This window comes from Canis lupus, chromosome 2, assembly GCF_011100685.1.
Source record: "Canis lupus familiaris isolate Mischka breed German Shepherd chromosome 2, alternate assembly UU_Cfam_GSD_1.0, whole genome shotgun sequence".
In the NCBI taxonomy this organism is placed as follows: Eukaryota; Metazoa; Chordata; class Mammalia; order Carnivora; family Canidae; genus Canis; species Canis lupus.
In genome coordinates this window covers 52,670,834-52,689,544 of record NC_049223.1, presented here as the reverse complement: position 1 = coordinate 52,689,544, position 18,711 = coordinate 52,670,834, and the positions used below count along the sequence as shown (strand labels likewise).

General features: G+C 48.3%; 1 protein-coding gene across 5 annotated transcripts in view; it reads right to left on the bottom strand.

Moving 5' to 3' along the window:
• The window catches only part of PIK3R1 (phosphoinositide-3-kinase regulatory subunit 1), an 80,707-nt gene extending 69,898 nt beyond the window's left edge, over positions 1-10,809 (bottom strand). Inside the window, exons 1-3 of one of the 5 annotated variants that reach the window (XM_038530764.1) lie at positions 10,682-10,698; positions 9,277-9,404; positions 746-1,468 (exon numbers count right to left, since the gene is read on the bottom strand). In XM_038530764.1, the coding sequence (XP_038386692.1) occupies positions 746-1,082 (337 nt within the window). In that variant the 5' untranslated portion in view covers positions 1,083-1,468; positions 9,277-9,404; positions 10,682-10,698. Of the gene's footprint in view, positions 1-745; positions 1,469-6,386; positions 6,410-9,276; positions 9,900-10,681 lie in introns of those variants that run through there. The other 4 variants (XM_038530761.1, XM_038530763.1, XM_038530766.1 and 1 more) reach the window with 4 other exon arrangements.
• Between the last annotated feature and the right edge of the window lie 7,902 nt (positions 10,810-18,711).

Sequence of the window (18,711 nt, the reverse complement as noted above, 5' to 3'; positions counted from 1 at the left end):
ACCAGCTGTGCACAAAGCTCGAGCATGGACCAGCTCCAATAAAAAACAAGGAGCAGGTTTTCAATCAAGGTGGTTCCCATTTAAGAAAAACAATCAGTCTTTTTTTTTTTCTTTTCTCATGAAGGCCAAGCACACTAGAGGCAATAATGCTACGAATCACACTGCCCGTGAAGGAAGAGAACTGTCTCCCCATCTATGCTGAGCACAGGATTAGGTGTCAGCTTCAGCCACCGTGTTTCTGGAGAGGAAACCAAGAAGGAGATACCAGGTTATAAAAACAAGGCTTTCTTCTCTGCGGAGTCCTGTGGTCACTTTATGGCTCTTACATTTTCCCATACAAATCAAATTAATGTGAAATATATGAACATTAGACTTACCCTCTACTTTCCCCCAAGTGATTATTTAAATATATTAATGCCTGTTGCAAGAGGAAGAATGTAGTAAATGTTTAACTCCATGGCAAGAATAATAACAGGGTTTAAAGGCGCCCACGAAGCAAGTTCTCATACACCATCTTCCTCGTCTTACAACTCTCTACCCCACAAACTTCTAGTCTTGTCATGATTGATCAAGCTTTTATATACCATACATAAATTCAGATAAAGTGGCCAAAATGAGTTCTTCACAGAGCACTACAGCCCGACGCAAATCTCAGGCTTCTCAAAAAAAAAAAAAATCCAGCAACACACACACACACACACACACACACACAAAGGTCACAAAGCAATCATTCGCTAATACTGACCTTGCTGTTGCTCACAGTCTGCTTCAGCTTTCGAAGAACCTGGTGCCACGGGAAGGGGTCGAGGGGGTCGGGGCTTTGGTGTGGGAGGGGAGATTTTCTTCCTTCCAATATATTCAACATAAGTTCCCGGAAAGTCCCCTCTTTCCCCCGTCGTTTCATTATAACCATTTAACCAGCCAATCTCCTCAGGCCTGGCTTCCTGTCCGTCACTGAATCCAAGAGCTACTAAGGACCCTTTATTCACAGTCAAGACGTCACCCAAGTGCAGGTCAATATCTTCCTCTCGCTCCTTCTTGTAATCGTACAGGGCCCGGTACTGGTAGCCCTCGGCACTCATGTCTGCGAACCTGCGACCATGCAACTCAAGAGTCTGGTCACACACTCAAGTCTAGTCTTACGTTTCTATGGAAAGTGAATTCAGAGAGGATGTTAAGACTCGTAATATGTGTCCAATAGAGGACAGAGGACAGCTCTCCAAAGGTTTAAGAGGAGAGGTGACTGGATGTCCGGCTGTCCATCTGTCCTCCATCAATGGTGTGACTGAAGACGGGGTCCACTTCCTCTGCGGCCCACAGTCCTCCCACTGGCTTCCTTTTCAGCAGCTTGTCAACACTTGGCCTCCAGGCTGATTCTCGCAGCGAGGCCCAATCCTTTCTGACACTCTTGTCACACTGTCCATCTGGCGTCTGATTTGTACTGTGTCACTCCGCACGCGAGCTTCACCTAGCAAAAGGAAAAACAAGACTTATGAATGAACATCACACTCTGCCATCTGTGTGAATCTGAATTTCTATTTCCATTCAACAAGTATTTAATCAATTTGGCATCCACGCACGGGCCAGCGCACTATTGCTCAACGCGGTATACACACAGGGCTCAGGAAGAGCGTCCCTGCCTTCCAGGAACGTGAGGCAGGGCCCAGAGGTGTGCTGGCACGTGGCAGCGCCCCCGAGGGGACGGCCCACAGGGGACCAGAACACCAGGCAAACAGCAGAGGCCGGGCCGGATCGCTGCTGGGTTCCGAGGCAGGAGGGGCCGCGTCCAGCCGCAGGATCTGAACACGGAGCGGAATGTGCGGCACGACCTCAGGGGCCGAGGTGACTAAGCAGATGCCACGTTCTAGGAAGAGCTAGTACAAGCATTGGAAGCACGGGGTATGGAAGGGCACGGATGGAACGACAGCACAGGGATTGCACGAGTGTGCATGCTGCTGCTCACGCCGGAGTCAACAGGTGCAAAAGGCCAACCCGGAGCTGACCTGGGGGGGCTTGAGGGCAGGCAGGCTGTGCAACTGCCAGCGTGGAGGGGGCACTCACAGGGAAGAAACACTGCCAGTGCAAGGACGGCTCAAGGCTCAAACACGGTGGGGGGGGGGGGGGTGTCCCTGAATGCAACCTCAAAAGCCAAGAGAAGGTCTGGAGACACACTATGTTTGGGAACAATGGGTAAGACGAGTCTGGTGGTGAAAGGCGATCCCTAAGACCAAATCCTGCAAGGGACCTCCAGCAGGGGGAAACTGAGGCAAGGCTAGGTGACCCGGGGCCCTGCCCACCACAGTATCCTCACCAGCAGACCCCAGGCTAGAGGTGAGTGAGGACAGTCCCTAGAACTGAAGGAGTCAAGGAACTGAAGAGGAAGTAGAAATGGTTGCTGCAGATCACCCTGGAAGGATAGCCCTGGTGTGGGGGGAAACAAGTAGGGCAAGTTTTTGCTTTTTTTTTTTTTTTTTTTTTAAACAGAGGAATTAAAGACTCGCTAGAGAGCAAGTCAGCACGTGGTCTGCCAACAGAACAGGGTGTACATGTACACGCTTTGCACTCCGGTCATTTCTCAACCCTAGGTTTATTGTAGAGAGTAAAAGCAACTTAAAGGGTCCAGTTAAGCTAGCCCAGCAGTGAAGCAATAAACGACGGCCACATACAATCAGTGCGCTGCATCAAAGGGAGCTTCCTAGGTTTTATTTTTTAGGATTGTATTTATTTATTCATGAGACAGAGAGAGAGGCAGAGACACAAGCACAGGGAGATGCAGGCTCCCTGCAGGGAGCCCGATGAGGGACTCGATCCCGAGACTCCAGGATCACACCCCGGGCTGTAGGCAGGTGCTCAATCGCTGAGCCACCCAGTTTAGTATTCTAGGAACTTGTCGGTATATGCATCTTAATGCACAAAATCCAACCACATCTAGTGACGTTGGCATTCAGAAGTGTCAAGTACCGAACTGTACGTGGTTAGAGCCTCTCTGTGGGAGTCCAATGACACTCCTAGGAGAGTTAATATTAAAAGAAGCAAAAAACAAACATTGGAAACTTCTGAGTAGTAAGAATATTAATTTGAGATAGTATTCTATTTGTATTTCATTATCAGATTAAATGGAAAACAAAACAAAACCTAAAGCAACCAGCAGGGTGTATTAGAAAAATAAACTATATTATGTTTGAAGACAACTTCTCCTTTTGATGGATCCTGAATCAAACATCCACTGCAGAAATTCACATAAAAAATGTAGAACTAGCAAATCTCATTTTTAGTACTAATGTACTCTGTACAAATGAGACACAGAACTCTGAAGAACATGAACATTTACATATCCCTAAATGCCTGGAAACCAGGCAACATGCCTAAGAATAATTTAATTCCTCCAAATCTGCCTTGAAATTTTTGTTAGCTTTTCCTGGCAATGTAGGTCTTTTTTTGGGGAAAAAAAAAAATCCTCAACTAGTAGGTTGGATAGATCTTTCCACCAGCTGCTGCCTATGGCTTGTTCTATTTCAACCCAGTGGGCCAGTTTGGTGAGATTAACAGAATGGAGAGTTATTATATCCTCCTTCTCCCCCTCCCTGTCTCTCTCTCATAATTACTCTCTCCCCTACAAGGCCCTCGGCAACCACCGGGCCCCTGATCACAGCACACCTGTGCAGATGTGCATGTTCCTAAACAGGGGGCACTACACTAAGGAGAGGCCCCACGTCTGGTCCAGGTTTTACAAACCTGAAAACTGTGTGGATGTCAGCCTGAAGCTAAACCTGTGCCCCACCCCCAAAAGAAAAGACTCCACAAGGAGCCCGATGACGGAGGGTAGCAATCCCCAACCCAGGTGCCAGAGACCTACATGATTATGAATTCCTACCCCCCACTGTTTTTAAAAGGAGAACCTTACTTTCTGTGTGAGAGGAATCCCGTACAGAATTCTGGGCCTGCATCTGATTTTAAAAAACAAACAATAAAAAAACAAAACCCCAAATCAACAAAAGCCCTCATCTTCTACGATGCTAGGATTATAAGAACACACCATTCATGTCTTCTGTGACTCCACGATGTCAAGGCCCGGAAGATCAATCAAAACAATTCAAGGTTGGCCAAAAGTCAGTGCCAACTAAGTGGATGGAGAGCAACCTTGTAAGAGAATGGAGAGCTGACGAGTCATCTGGGCAGAGACTGCACAGTGTCCCGTGGCAAAGTGCAGAGAGGCCTTGGCCGGGGAGGAGGCAGGCACATGCCCATCTCGATGACTGTCCCCTTCACCGTGGTCATCGTGGAAGTGCCGCATGTGCTCATCTACTCAATCCTCATCTAACGCGTGGTGGGAGCCCTGTGTACTAACCCCTAAACCATTAGCACCTACTGCGGGTTAGGAACTGCATGCGTATCAGCAAGTTCAATACTCAGCAGAGCCCTGAGGCAGTGCTACCAGCATTCTCACCTCGCACAGGAGGAAACTGAGGTGCAGAGAATTTAGTACCTTGGCCATGATCACTAAACTCAGCAATGGAGAGGTGGAATCACAATTCTCATGCAAGAAGTTGGGTTCCAAGGCCACCGCTTTCGCCATCACCAGAATCTACTGCCCAAATTCACCTTGCTTTGATGACCAAGGACAGCCCAGGTAGGTCCACGGGGTCCACGATGCAGGTACTTTTGCCTGCACCTTCTGACCCCTCAGCTTAACCCTAAATGTCTGCTTTTTATTTACTCTCTGTAAGGGTGGCCTGGTAGTGTTTGTGGCTCTTTTACAAACACACCTGCCCAAAAAAAGCCACCACAACTTGGCAGCAGTTCCATCGAGTTCAGGGCCCAGTATCTTGGACAATGCAAATTTTTCTTTCAAAGAGACTTCAGTAAAGCGCCTCCTTGCCAACGAAGTCTATAAACTAGTGAATGAGAGGATACTGGGCACATCACTTCTGGAAGGCTGCCCACTTCTGGAATCCTGCCCACTTCTGCTCTCCGAGCTGAAGCTTTCTGCCACCTGTACTCCTCCTGGCATTTAGGCCCCCCTCCCGATATCCCAGACCCCGACTGCACGGTTCCTAACAGCTCAGCTCCTCCACAGGGGAATACGCGAAGCATTAATTCACAGTCACAAAAATTATCACATCTAGACAACTGGCCAATTCCCTTTTTTTTTTTTCCTCTCACCTTCAAGTTCTCCCCAGGACTGCAGAAGGCTCAGCAGCCTCAGACACTGCCAGTCCCTGGGCAACGTAACCCTCCCAGGATCAATCAGGAGCCTGAACTACCGAGGTCCACAGGATATATGTGGCCCAGATTCACAACACTATGCCTCCAATCTCTTTGGCTACATTTACGGGTCCAAGGAACTACTTCCACCTAGCTCCAACATAATTGTTAACATAGTAAGGGTTTTGTGTGTGGCTAATACCCACCCGTCCATCATTCACTGTTTTCAAATAAGCAATGTGGATTTTAGGATCTAGGAGCCAAGCTGGTGCATATGTAAGTTATTGTAACAAAAGAGATAAAGGAATCTTATAAACAAATAACTAACTTACTCTTACATAACATCACATGCAACAGTTAGAAATTTCTTTAAGGGTAACTACTGTGTTCTAGTCTTTCAATCCCTTTAAAGGCTGCCTGCCTGCCACACCACTAATCAATGTATATTTTCACAGAAGATACTGTGCCATTCTTATTTTGTTCCTCAGAATAAAGTTGTGTTTGATGCCTGACAATCAGCAACCCGTGACTTCTTAACATACAAGGGCCTGGATGTGAATTTTCAATTGAACCCTCTAACCCGCAGGCATTCTGGCAAAGAACCAAACCAAATTCTTTGAAAAGTCCTCTGACTTTGCTAACTTACTCATTCTCCTTTTACAAAGGACAAGGATTTAGCAAACTTGGTGGCGAGACAGGGATACAGGATATTTTTAAATCACTTTAAATCAATCAGGAATTCACTCCAAGCATACGATTCTATTCCTGTGATTAAATGAGCAGCTTGGTACTGGGTCCCAGCACACACTGGGTCTACATCTCAGCTGCAAAAACCATGGAGGCTTCCTGGGCCCTAACCCACACTTGCCTACCTTCTACTTCTCCATCCTCCCTAGGCTAGCTCTGAGTCCAGGGCAGGCTCTCAGCCTAAATTCAGAGTCCTAAAAAACCAAACCATCATTGAAAAATCTCTTCACCTTTCTGGGGCACCTGCGGGGCTCAGTGGGTTCAGCATCTGCCTTCGGCTCAGGTCCTGATCCCAGGATCCTGGGATGGAGCCCACTTTGGGCTCCTAGCTCAGCAGGGAATCTGCTGCTTTCTTTGCCCCTCCTTTTGCTCATGCGCGCTCTCTCTCTCAAATAAATAAAATATTTTAAAAATAAAAATAAAAATCCCTTCACCTTTCAAATACGGTGTCCTGGACATCATAAAAATCCAAGTTAGAGCGAAGTTAGATCAACTCTAAAGTAATGAGAAGATTAGTGTAAGCACTGAGCTTCAGATGCAGGCAGCCATCCCCATCCCTGTCGGGATTTTTAACCTTGGGCAAGTTACTCAGATCTCTCCGTGGCACAATTTTATCATTTGTGAAACACACAATAAGCAAACCTACACCTCCCAGGGTTACTAGGAAGATTATATGAAATTGCGTATGTAAAGTACTTAGCTCTGTCTTGATAATTAGAGCTTAATATAATTAACACTACCACAGTGTTTACTAGGGGCCAGCCGCAGCTCTTAAGACTTTTGCACAGATGGACTCAATGAACCCTTATGCAATGACCATCCCCATTCTGCAGATGAGGAAACAAGCACAGAAAAGTTAAACAATCTGCTTGATGTCACACAGCTGTGTCATTACTGCCACCATTACTACTGTCGTCACTACTAGTATCCAGCATCTCTTACTGCCAAATATACAATTCATATTTGAAACAGAAATATTTGCTAGGATTTTTTTTTTTTTGCACTGCTTCTAAAAGCTTGCAAATTCTTGTAAAGGAATCCTCAAGTTAGCCCCAAATTAAACTCTCGGCTGTCCCTTTAACTCCTTTTTCAGAATTAAGAGAGACAAAAAGGCTGCCTGTGGACTTTGCCCACCTAGTTGTCTCTGAGCCCCAGGGAGAGGGGTGGCTCCAGAGAGGTCAGGGCAAAGGAAACAGGGGAGGGGCCAATGCTGCTCTTCAACAGGGTTAGGTGGCTGCTCCCTAGCTGCCCTCATGGAGGAAAGAAAAGGTCCTCCAGGGACTAAAGGTAGCTGCCGCCTGAGGTTTCAGCCCTAGCTCCTGGGGGGCACTGGGTTCAGGGTCTGGACCATGAGGTCCAGCCAGGAAGGGGAGGGACAAGGCTTGCCTGCACAGGCACCTCGCTTTATTAACTCACTCTTGAACACTGGGGGAGTCTCCTCACACTTCGGCCAGTACCCTCTGGGGGTGATCCTTAACCAGAACCTATTTTGACTACCGGTGCCTGTGGGTATGTATTTGGTTTACTTTAAGGAAAACAATGCTGGGAGGGTAAAATCTCCAAAGATGTTTTTATAGCAGTATTTTTTTTTTCAGCAAAAACTATGCTATGCTCACTGTATACATGGGGAAAGAAAAAAAAACTAACATAAGCCAGACAAGTTTATGAGTAATTACGTCGCCTATTTTTCAGCTCATTTGGCATAATGCACGTGAAATGGCCTTTAATCGCCATTCTTCTAGGCAAATAATTCCAGTAAGAGAGATGGCTGAGGCATAGCAAGAAATTACACTGATGTAGGTGGAGGAGCCAGACAAAAAAAGCAATAAATAATATGAATATTTTAAAAATTACTTACAACCAAGTTTCTGATTAAAAATTTATAGAATTTATCTTGTGCCTTCTAAGGTAAAAAACTGAATTGACAAGCCATTCCTTCCACTGATAAGAAAAAACCTCATTTTCTGAGAGCTTCACTAAGAGGCTCCATTCTCTTGAGTTCACTGGCAAATCCCTGTGCCCTTCCAAACAGAGAGATCTGTGGGGAGCCTGTCTAAAACGTGTAACGTACAGAGAAAAGCACTTTCCATTTTCTTCTGCATGGTGTATGCCCACAGGTGAGAGAATTAAAAACAAAACCACAAATGCAACCATTATCTCAGCTTTTTATCACATACCTGACCATAAAATCAGTTTCTTTAAATATGCTCATTCATCATCTCTTTATTAAATACAATGCATTCTGGAGATCACAAAATGCAAACACAACAAAAGGTGAACTGAAATTGTCCCTGTTTTAATGAGCAAGTGGACAATCTTTCAGAGTGGATATCTTTTTAGAACCTGATCCCTGAACTACCTAAGAAAAAAAAGACATTCTAACCAACACGGTACCTTTAAAATTACACGGAATTCGTGTTAAAGTATAATTACACGTATGGTCACTTTTAATAACACGAGTTTTGGGTAGCTGGTGTATGTTTGCATTTAAGATACAAAACTCTTCAAAACTCGGCATTTCCAGGAGATAAATGCACACATACTACAAGGCACCACTACCAAACCAGAATATGTATTCACTATAACATATCTGTATCACTTCTGTCCCCCAAAAGTAACTTTATGCTACGGGGATTTCCTGATCTTAATAAATAGAAATTTCGAAAAATGGTTAAGACAATTAATTGATGGGAAGTGAAGTGCTTTTTCACACTATCAGCATCACAGATGTGAAGACACAGTGATAATATCATTTTACAAAAGCAGATAAAAGAGTAGACATGTGTACACTAGAGTTCTGTTATGCAACTGACAAGAACAGGTTCCAAATCAAGATGGAAGTTAAAAAGCAAAAGCACGTCACACTTGGAAAGCCAATATGATATACCGGTATATTCCTTCCAATCACCGAAAAACCTATACACATTGTCATGAAAAAAATGATCACTATCTACGACCTACCTGCAACTGGCATATAAAAGCTGAAGAGGCCAGCAGTGACACAACCCAACAATTCTGCAAAGCAGGTAGTTTCCTCTACTGACCTTTCCAGTAAAAAAGCTTGATTCTGAACCAAACACACCTTCTCAAACTTCTGAGGGACACCACCCCCGCCCCTCAAACTAATCGTAGGGTATTTTCTTTGTAACAACGAAAAACACTTGCTCCCCCAAGTGTAGGCAACTTCTGTTTCTAAGAAACTACCCTCTACTGATTTTTAGCTGTTTTATTTCAAGAACAGTGTAACCTATCAAAACCCATATGGGGAGGAGGTTCTTTTTTTAAAGATAAAAACCCATCTGTGGCCTTCTGGGGAGAACTCACCAAATTCCCAATGATTCCCACCTTGAAGATCCATTACCGTATCAGCATGCCTTAGAAATGAACTTGTCTTCTCCCGTCTTCTCCCATCTTCTCTACCCGTCTTTAAAGTTGCAAAACGCGACCCAAAGCTAATGAAACATTAAAATAGAATCCAACATAAAAGCCCGGGTCAATAAGCTTGGCGAATGTCCCGCCTCATAACTAAAAACTTGAACCTCATTACACTGAAATGACAGTCTTCTGCTGCACTCAAAACCCGGAACTGCTTTATCCAGTCCTACTTCGCACTGAATGACAAAGAGGAGAGGAACGGGACAGAAAAAGAAAATAGAAAAAATACCAAAAACAAACAAACCCAACGTGTCGCTTCCAAAGCCCCCAGATGAAGAATAAACTCAAACCACCAAAGGTGCTGCAGCTCCACCGGGGATTAACGGGTGGAGGGAGACCTTTTTGATATTAATAGCACTCAGGGAAGCCGAAGACTGTCCCCCAGGTCCAGCTCACACGCGCTGTGCACTCGTGTGACAGCCCTTCCACTCCCACCCTCGCATTTCGGGCTGGAATTCCGGCCACCGGCGTGTGGATCCCGGGGACCCGTGGGGTCGTGCGGAGCGGCCGGCCTGGGCTCCCCGGGGCTCTTTGTCCTGGGATCTGCGGGGCACCTCCTGCCCTGGGGGACCGAATGCCAGGGTTGGGTGGCCCGACGGTCCCCCACGACGGCCCGGCCCTCCCCGGCCGGCTCCAGGGCGCCGGGCAGCTCCCTCCAGGCTCTCCCCGCGCGCCCGGGAGCTGGATTTCCGGGCAGTTCCGAGGACCCCGCTCGATGTGAGCCTCCTGCGACCGGCCCAGGCCCGGCCGCCCCAGACGCCCCGAGGCGCACTTCCCCCACCCCGGAAGACGAGGCCGGCAGCTCCGGAGGGCGGGGGCTCGGGGCGAGCTCCGGGGACCCCCGCCGCCCCGCGGAAGGGCCCGGGCAGCGACCCCGCTGCAGCCGGAGGACGCGGGGAAGGCTCCGCTCCCGCCGCTAACTCCAGGGCAACGGGCTGCGCGCTCTCCTCGGTGAAGGACCCCGGAAAACCGCAGCCGGCGACCGTAAGGATCCTCCCAAGTGCGCGGGAGCGGAGGGGTGCGGACGGGCCCCGCAGCGCCCGCAACTCGGGGCGCTCGGAGCCCGGCGGCGTGCAGGGCCAGCGCCGAACAGGGCCCGGGACTCGGGAGCTCGGGGGCGGCCGGAGCACGCAGGGCCGGGCCGCGAACCCGTGAGGCCGGCGGCCCGCTTCCCTCCCGGCTCGGCTCTGCAGCGGCGGCGGCTGGTGACAGGAAGAGAGCGGCCGCCGCCGCGCGCACGCACGGCCTCCCCCTCCCGGGCGCACACACACCCGGACCCGCCGCCGCCGCCTACCTCCCCCGCCGGCCGGCTTCCTTCCTCCGCGGGGGCCCGGGCTGCAGCGGCGGCGGCCTCCGACGCGCCTCTGACCCGGCCCCGACCCGCTCGCCGTCCCCGGTCCGAGCGCGGCGCCTCCGACCCGCTAGCCCGCCGCGCTCGCCGCGCCCGCCGCCTCCTCCGACTCCGCTGCAGCGGCCCGAGCCGCCAGCCCGTCCGCCCGCCTGTCCGCCCGCAGCTCCAGCGCCCGCGGCCCGCCCCGCCCCCGGCCCGCCCCGGCCCCGCCCCGCCGCCGCCCCCGCCCCGCCGCCGGCCCCGCCCCCGCCCCCGCCGCCAATCAGCGCGCGCGGCCCCGCCCCCTCCGCTGGCGCCGCCCCCCGGCCGCTGCCACTCACCGTGCGGGCCCGCGGGACGGCGGCCGGAGGGGCGGAGCTCGGGCGCCGCCGACCCTTCCTGCCGCCCGCCCCGCCGGCCTTCCGCCCCCCGCCCCCCCGCCGCGGGGATGCCCCGGGCACCCGGGCCGCGCGCTGCCTCCGCCGGGAGCGCCTTGCTCCGCGCTCGCCCGCCCCACGGCCGCGGCCGGCGTGTCCGGGCCCGGAGGACGTGGAGGACGAGCCCCGACCTGCAGGCTGCGTCCCTAACCGGGGCGTCGGCAGACGAGCCCCCAGCGCCCAGCGGAGTGCCGGCGGCGGGGACGCCCCGTGGCGCCCGGGGCTGAAGGCAGGGTTGGACCCGGAGCCGGAGGGGCGGGCGCCGCTGCCCGCCGCGAGCCCCTGCAGCCCGCGCCGCCGCCGGGAGCCAGGCGGGCCCGCGGACAGGGAAGCGTCTGCGGACGGGGGCGCGCGCCGGCCGGTGCCTTCCAGCCTCGGCTCCGCCAGCAGATGTGCGGCGGGCGGGCGGACCGCGGCCCCTCTCGCTGCTCAGGGTGCGGGCAGTGCAAGCTCCCGGGAATTACAACGTCCCGAAAATCTGATGTCAAATGCAGGTTCTTCCACCAAGAATCATTACTAAGTTGCTAAAACAACAACAACAACAACAAAAACAAAAAACCCTGAAGTTGGTTCAGACCTAACAATGAGGCCAAGGTGGAAGGCCAACAACCTGTGTTAAGTCTGCCCTTTACTCTTAGGCTGGGTAGGGGTCTGCTTTTTAAACCTCTATTCCCAGATTCCTCTATCAGCACTTCTGAGCCCTTTCTACAGCTCTTAATTTTCTTGCAAGGATATTCTTTTTTTTTTCTTTTTCTTTAACAAGCATTTAGACTTCTGTCAAACCCTGAACTTGGTGCTTTTATTCCTGTGGGTGTCAGAAGTAAAGAATATCCTGAAACCTGAGTATCGTCCAAAAATAAAATCATTTTTAAAGGCGACTCACACTCTTAACAGGAAAGTGAGTCCTACTTGAGGTTTTGGGTCCTGGCCTTTCTGTAACTCCAACGGGTCTCTTGTACAGACAGAGAAATAGAGAGCTACCTTCATGTTTAAGAATCCACTTTATCTAAAAGTTCACCCAAGCCGTGGCCTTTCCACCTACTCTATGAAATGAAGGGCCTCATGTGTTGTTTGCCTCCGCTCCATAAGTGAAGCGTCTCACCCTGTAGAATTACTTTGACCCAACCCAATAAGTTGAGCTGTAACTGCTGTGATGTTTAGTTTCCTTTAGGCTTTCATCTGAAGAAACCTTGCCAGCCGCCTCCTCTTCTGACACACGATGAGTTCCTGGAAAGGTACTTATGTACCGTTAGGTTGGGGATCTATTCCCCTCAAACTTAAAAAAGCATGAAATCTTTAATTGAGGTCCCTTCCTTTTTATTTTTAAAGATGGTCTTCAGCAATTTATATTTAATATTTTCCATCGCACTGAACCACAGAGCCTAAGTCCAAAGAGTGTGCCTTGGGAGGACAATGGGGCTCTCTTTTTGACAAACTCAGTAATTTCAGTCTTTGTTTCATCCATATTGACATCTGCCCCCCGTATCACTAACATTAGCTTTCTTAATTTTCATTTTCCATCGATTTCTATGAAATAATAAAAAGCAACAAAACACCAGTACTCAAACTTTAAAGTAAACCTTTTTCCTGAATAAAATCTTTTTTTTTTAATTTTTTTTTTAATTTTTATTTATTTATGATAGTCACAGAGAGAGAAAGAGAGAGAGGCAGAGACACAGGCAGAGGGAGAAGCAGGCTCCATGCACCGGGAGCCCGATGTGGGACTCGATCCTGGGTCTCCAGGATCGCGCCCTGGGCCAAAGGCAGGCGCTAAACCACTGCGCCACCCAGGGATCCCTCCTGAATAAAATCTTATCTGGACTTGCAAGATGTAACTGGGATATGAAGCCACGTGGTGAGGTCAAGAAGAACCTCTAAGGTCTTTGTGCAATCCACGTTATTCTCTCCTGGGGTGTGTTGCAAATGCATTTTCTCTATCCTTACTGAATCAGAAATGCTGGGGCTGGAGCCTAGCAATCTTTTTAAATAAGCCTTCCCAGTAGTCTCAGGGAAGCTAAGGTTTGGAAGACTTTGCTCTGGGCCTAGGGCATCTGGGAACACAGGCTGAAATCCGCTGCAAGGAAATGCTCAAATGGGCCCAGAAACACCACCCTTCCATCAGTAGCAGCCAAAGGCTTGGCTGGCAGGTGGTGCCACCACCAAAGAGCTCAAGGTGTCAGAGGATGTACAATTTCCCAAAGGAAGACAGGGATGTCATATACAACTGGCAACTGGAAGTCAGACCTAAGAGAGACAAGGACCCCCAAGCACCCTGAAAGGCTTCCAGCAGCCACAGCAAGCTAAGTGTCCTCTCCAAAGTCGACTGGTAGGATACCCTCATTTGCCACCATCACCCAGCTACTGTAATAAAGTGAGGGCTAGAATACAATTCCTTCAGACTCTAAACCCAAGGATGTAGTTTAGAATTCAAAAAGTAAAATAAAACAAATACAACAAATGCCTTAGAACCTTACTTCTCAACAAGACGTCCAGAGACCAGCAGCGCTGACACCATCTAGGAGCGTGTTAGATATGCAGCATCCCAGGCACTATCCCGGACCTACTCAGCCACAATCTGCATTTTAACAAAATCCCCAGGTGACTGATGTGCAATTTAAAGTTTGCAATGCTCTGTCTCAGCAGGGGTCCTCAAATCTGGCTACAGCACTTGTAACTGCCTGGGGAGCTTTCACAAATCCCAATGCCTTGGTCTGTACCCCAGAGAGACTATATCAAAACCTCTGTGGGCAGAACACAGGCATCATTGTGGCCTTTGTAGTCCCTCACGTGGTTCCAATGTGAAGCCAGGACTAAGAACCACTGCCCTGGGGGACCCAGGTAGCAAGGTAGCAAGGTCATCAGGAAAGCCAGCTGGGAGAGACCGGAGCACGAATGACTGGGCTTATGGGAAGCAGCTGGTACTAGCATACCACACAGGAACGTGAGCCCAGATTTGCAGACCTTCTAATTCTCACAGAGAAACTGGAAACCCAAAATCTGATTGGCAATTTCTCAATTACTAAGTGCTGGTGATTAATTCAGCATTTTTTGAAACCTAGGTTAGGCCACATATGTGCGATGACCACCAGTTTATGGTCAATTATGGTTTAAGTGGACCTCAATCAGAAAAAGGACACCCAAGAGGACAACTAACTTGTTGGAAAGTCAAACTGCTGGTCTACAGGCCCATGTATTTTCAGTCTTCTGTTTTCTACGGCACCAAACATTGCAGGCACTCAACCGCTGAGAAAGGGCAGTGGGTGAGATCCCTGTGCAAGCCACACTGGGGCCCAACACTAAGAAATTTGGCCTATTATTTTAATTCTTCCTCTCTCCTGCCTTGGTAACTGAAATGCTTGGTAGGGTGGTGGTGGGGGAGTGTCAAACCTTGTATTACTTAGCTTAAGATCTTCCACTATTGTGGGTTAACTAGATTAAACACATACTAAAAGAAACATGAAAAAAAAAATGCTGGAAAGCTTCCAAGCAGAGAATTCATAAGGCCACCAGTACTATACTTCCTGTTCTGTTGTTTCTGAGCTTGAACAAGCTGTTAACCATGGTGAAGTACTAGAAAGAGTGGCAACTTCTTGATTGTACCCAGAGAACGTGCCCGATCATAATCACCTGTACCCCAAGTTCTCTGATCATCATCTGTTCTCTGGGCATCCCTGTCTAACCCTCATAAACTGTTGGGAAGAAGACTCAATAAGTCAACCAGTATGAAATGCAACTGAATGAGTCACTTTGATTAGTAGTGTCGGTTATATTTTACTCAGTATCTGCTCTCAAAATCCCTTGAAATAAGAAGCTGGCCTTAAAAAAAAAAAAAAAAAAAAAGGTTACACTATAATAATCTCAGAGTTGATAAAATGTGAAACACAGAAACAAATTTTTGTGTAGTTATTTTCTTGAATTCAAGGACAGCTTCTTTTTATTTTTGTGTAACTCCAGCAGCTAACAGACTGCTTGGTACATAGTGGGCACTCAGCAAGGGAGAAAGGGCTGGAAGATTCAAGGAAATGCAATACAAATTCCTGTATTTGTGATTGTTGAAACAATAGTATGCAAGTGTGATTCAGAAAGAACCTCTGAGAGTCTGAGGAAGTCAGAGCCAGATTTGGGGACAGAGTGAAAGGCCCCCAGGCTGCCAGTCTATAACTGGTGCTAAAACATCAGCAGGCATGGAACAATGAGACAACCACATGCAAAGAAAAATGAACTTCAGTACTGATAGCCACCATATAAAAAATTGACTGGAAATGGATTAAAGACCTAAAAATTTCAGAGCCTACAAAATTCCTAAAAGAGGGTATTGATTTAGAAAAGATTTCTTAAAAATTAGGACACAGAAAGCATCAACAATCAAAGGAAAAAAAAAACGATAAACTGAACTTCATCAAAATTGAAATGTTTGGGGGCATCTGAGTGGCTCAGTTGGCTGGGCATCCAATTCTTGGTTTCGGCTTAGGTCCTGATCTCAGGGTCATGAGATTGAGCCCCCACGTTGGGCTCAACGGTCAGTGTGGAGTCTGATGGAGACACTCTCTCCCCCTCCGACTGTCCCCCTCATTTGCTTGCTTGCTCTCTCTCTCTCTCTCAAAATAAATAATAAAATCTTTAAAATAAAGCTGAAATCTTGTGCTCTTCAAATGACACCTGTGAAAATAAAAAGCCACATCTTGGGAGAAAACATCTACAAAATGTATATCCAACAAAGGACCTGTATTGAGAATGCATTAGGCGCTCTCACGGCACACTAATGAAAAGAAACAACACAGTTTTTTAAAATGGAAAAAGATTTAAACACTTTACCAAAGAAGATATGCGAATGACAAACTCAAGCACAGAAGCTAAACATCTTTAGTTATTAGAGAAATGCAAATTAAAACCACAAGAAGAGACTCAAACAGAAAGTTGCCAAAAGCCAGAAACAACCCAAGTGTTCGTCAACTAAAGAAGAGATGAACAAACGTGGTATATGTGCACCCAATGGAATAGTACGTGGCCATAAAAAAAGCACGGAGCTCCGATCCATGTCACGATGTGGATGAGCCTTGGAAACATTCAGTGTAAACTCTGGAATATTTCCTCCCGGCTTTGGAAAGCCTCCTTGAAATGTCCTGGGCGCCCAGCGGAGTATACCTCCCATCCCTCCCTGGGAAGCAGCACGTCTATACCTCCCGCCCCAGCAACCTTCTCCTGGGGGCTGTCTTCCTCTGCCTTCCCGACACTCCTTGGCATGGGCTCTGTGAAGCTACCTCACTTTGATTAAAAATCTTTTACAGAGCTTACGGGACACCTAGCTTTCAGCTCCCTGAACTAACATCACACTCCGGGCTTGCCTCTTAGGCACTAAAACAGAATCACCTTGCTTAGACTTGGTTGATACAAGATTTTCTTCACCACTATTTACAGGCTTTCCCTCTCTGTCTCTCTCTCCGTGACACACATACAAGAAACACACACACACACACACACACACGCTGCTACATCATGTGTTGTTAACAACAGATTTCTCTCTCTGAGTGCCACTTTTCCTCAACCTTCTGGAGCCACCGTATTCCAATACAAGCAACTCACTTAGATCCATAAGCATGTGCCAGTAGAGCTAAGAAAACAATCCTGAGACATTCTATTTTTTTTATTTGAAAATTGAGCTTGCATTTGAAGAGTGACAAGTGTAAATACAATGAGAAGCAAGCAAATAAAGTGGGTTTTTTTTGTTTTGTTTTTTTGCTGATTCGAATAACTGGAAATTTAACCCATGGTTGAGGATATTCCACACCCAAAGCTTTGAGCGCAGGCACAAATTGCAAGGGTGCTATTACAGCTGTCTGGGTAAAAGGATTTGCTTAAATATGCTCATGTTGGCCCTGCCAGCATAAAAATTAAGGGCAAAGTCATACCGATAGATAATGAGCCCTTTATCAAGGGAACTGTGTTGGACAATCTCACTGCTCAGAAAGAATTTTTCAAAAGAAACCCTAGCCTTTGTTCCCTCCACTGGAGGAGGTCCAGAACTGTCAGTGCTTCTGACAGAGCCTAGCCCGAGTATTCAGACAGCCTCGCAGAATAAAGGAAACCCATTACCATCAGCCTCCCCACGCCAGCTCCAAGCCCACAGCCTTGCCTCTGGGTCTTGCCAAGCTGTGTAGGCAGAGAAAACACTGCGGATCAGGTAAGGCTGCATTCTGACAGGACCGATCCTCCTAAAATCGGTTACGGTCTTTTATTTTAACACCCCAAGTCTTTGCTGGGTGGATACATCATAATGTTCACAAGGATTTCCTTTCCTCGGTGATGAATAAAATGCATCCTGAAGGAATGGATGAGCAGTCATGATTTAGGATGCTTTCTAGGTTATCGGTTTCTTTAGCCACTAATGTCTTCTGTTTTCGTTTTATGAAGGGAGCTGTGCTTACGATGGCTTTTGTGTTGGATTTCAACGTTTAAAGAGGACTTTCCCATGAATCGTTTAATATGATGCACTGGCCCTGGGTTGCAGACAGAGCACGCATCACAATTTCTGTCTTATAGATGAAGAAACAGACTCTCGAGGCCTGTGTGATGTGGCCCAGGTCCCAGTAGCAGGAGCAAATCTCCACTTGGGCCTCCCGCCTGAGGACTATGGTTCTTGCTGCCTCTGTGCTCAGTATCCCTCCCCCTTCCGTTAATGCACCCCTTATCCTGAATTTGTGACAGGCTGCTTCGAGGCAACTCTCCACTGCGATTATCCACTCATCTATCATCACTACCCATCAAAGAGAAACTCTGAAGAGCTCCCAGAGGATTTGGGTTCATCAACACAGAATTCCAGACCTCTGGGGCCACTCGAGCTCTCTCCTCGGGTAATCCTGAATCACAGAGCAGCCTGCTGCTTCTAGCGTACCCCCTCTCCTTTTCGGATACAGAGACCGAGGCCTAGAGAAGTTGGGTAACTACTCTGTGCTATAAATTTACTTGATGCTCCAAGCCACCAGCTCCTGAGTGACAGCATTGTGACAAGTACCTAAGGCTCCTTGACTTGGGCGCAGGCCTCACTGGGGTAGCTTGTGGCCTCACTGGTACCAATCCAGTTTAGCTAGTGCCTGGTAAATACTGGCCAAATAGAATAGGCACTGTTGAGTTATTAAAGATTTATGGTTCGTATACATGCTGGCAGGCCTGTCAACAATGCCCTTGTAAAGATGACTAATCTTGTGCATAACTTAGGCACTGTGCCACTTGAAAAGCCGGAGAAGCTATGCAGGCTGATGATGCAACCTAAGGCAGGACTTCTTCAAACCTGAAATGCCGTAAGATACTTGACCACACAATTCTGTGGCAAAGGTGGAGGCAATTCCTGTTATTTTTTTTCAAGATTTTATTTATTTGAGGGAGAACGAGCGAGAGAGAGGGGCAGACAGAGAGGCAGAAGCAGACTCCCCACCGAGCAGGGAGCCTGACACAGGGCCCTATCTCAGGACCCTGGCCGGGATCATGACTTGAGCCAAAGGCAGATGCTTGACTGACTGAGCCACCCAGTCATCCCCCCCCCGCACCTGCTATTTTTTA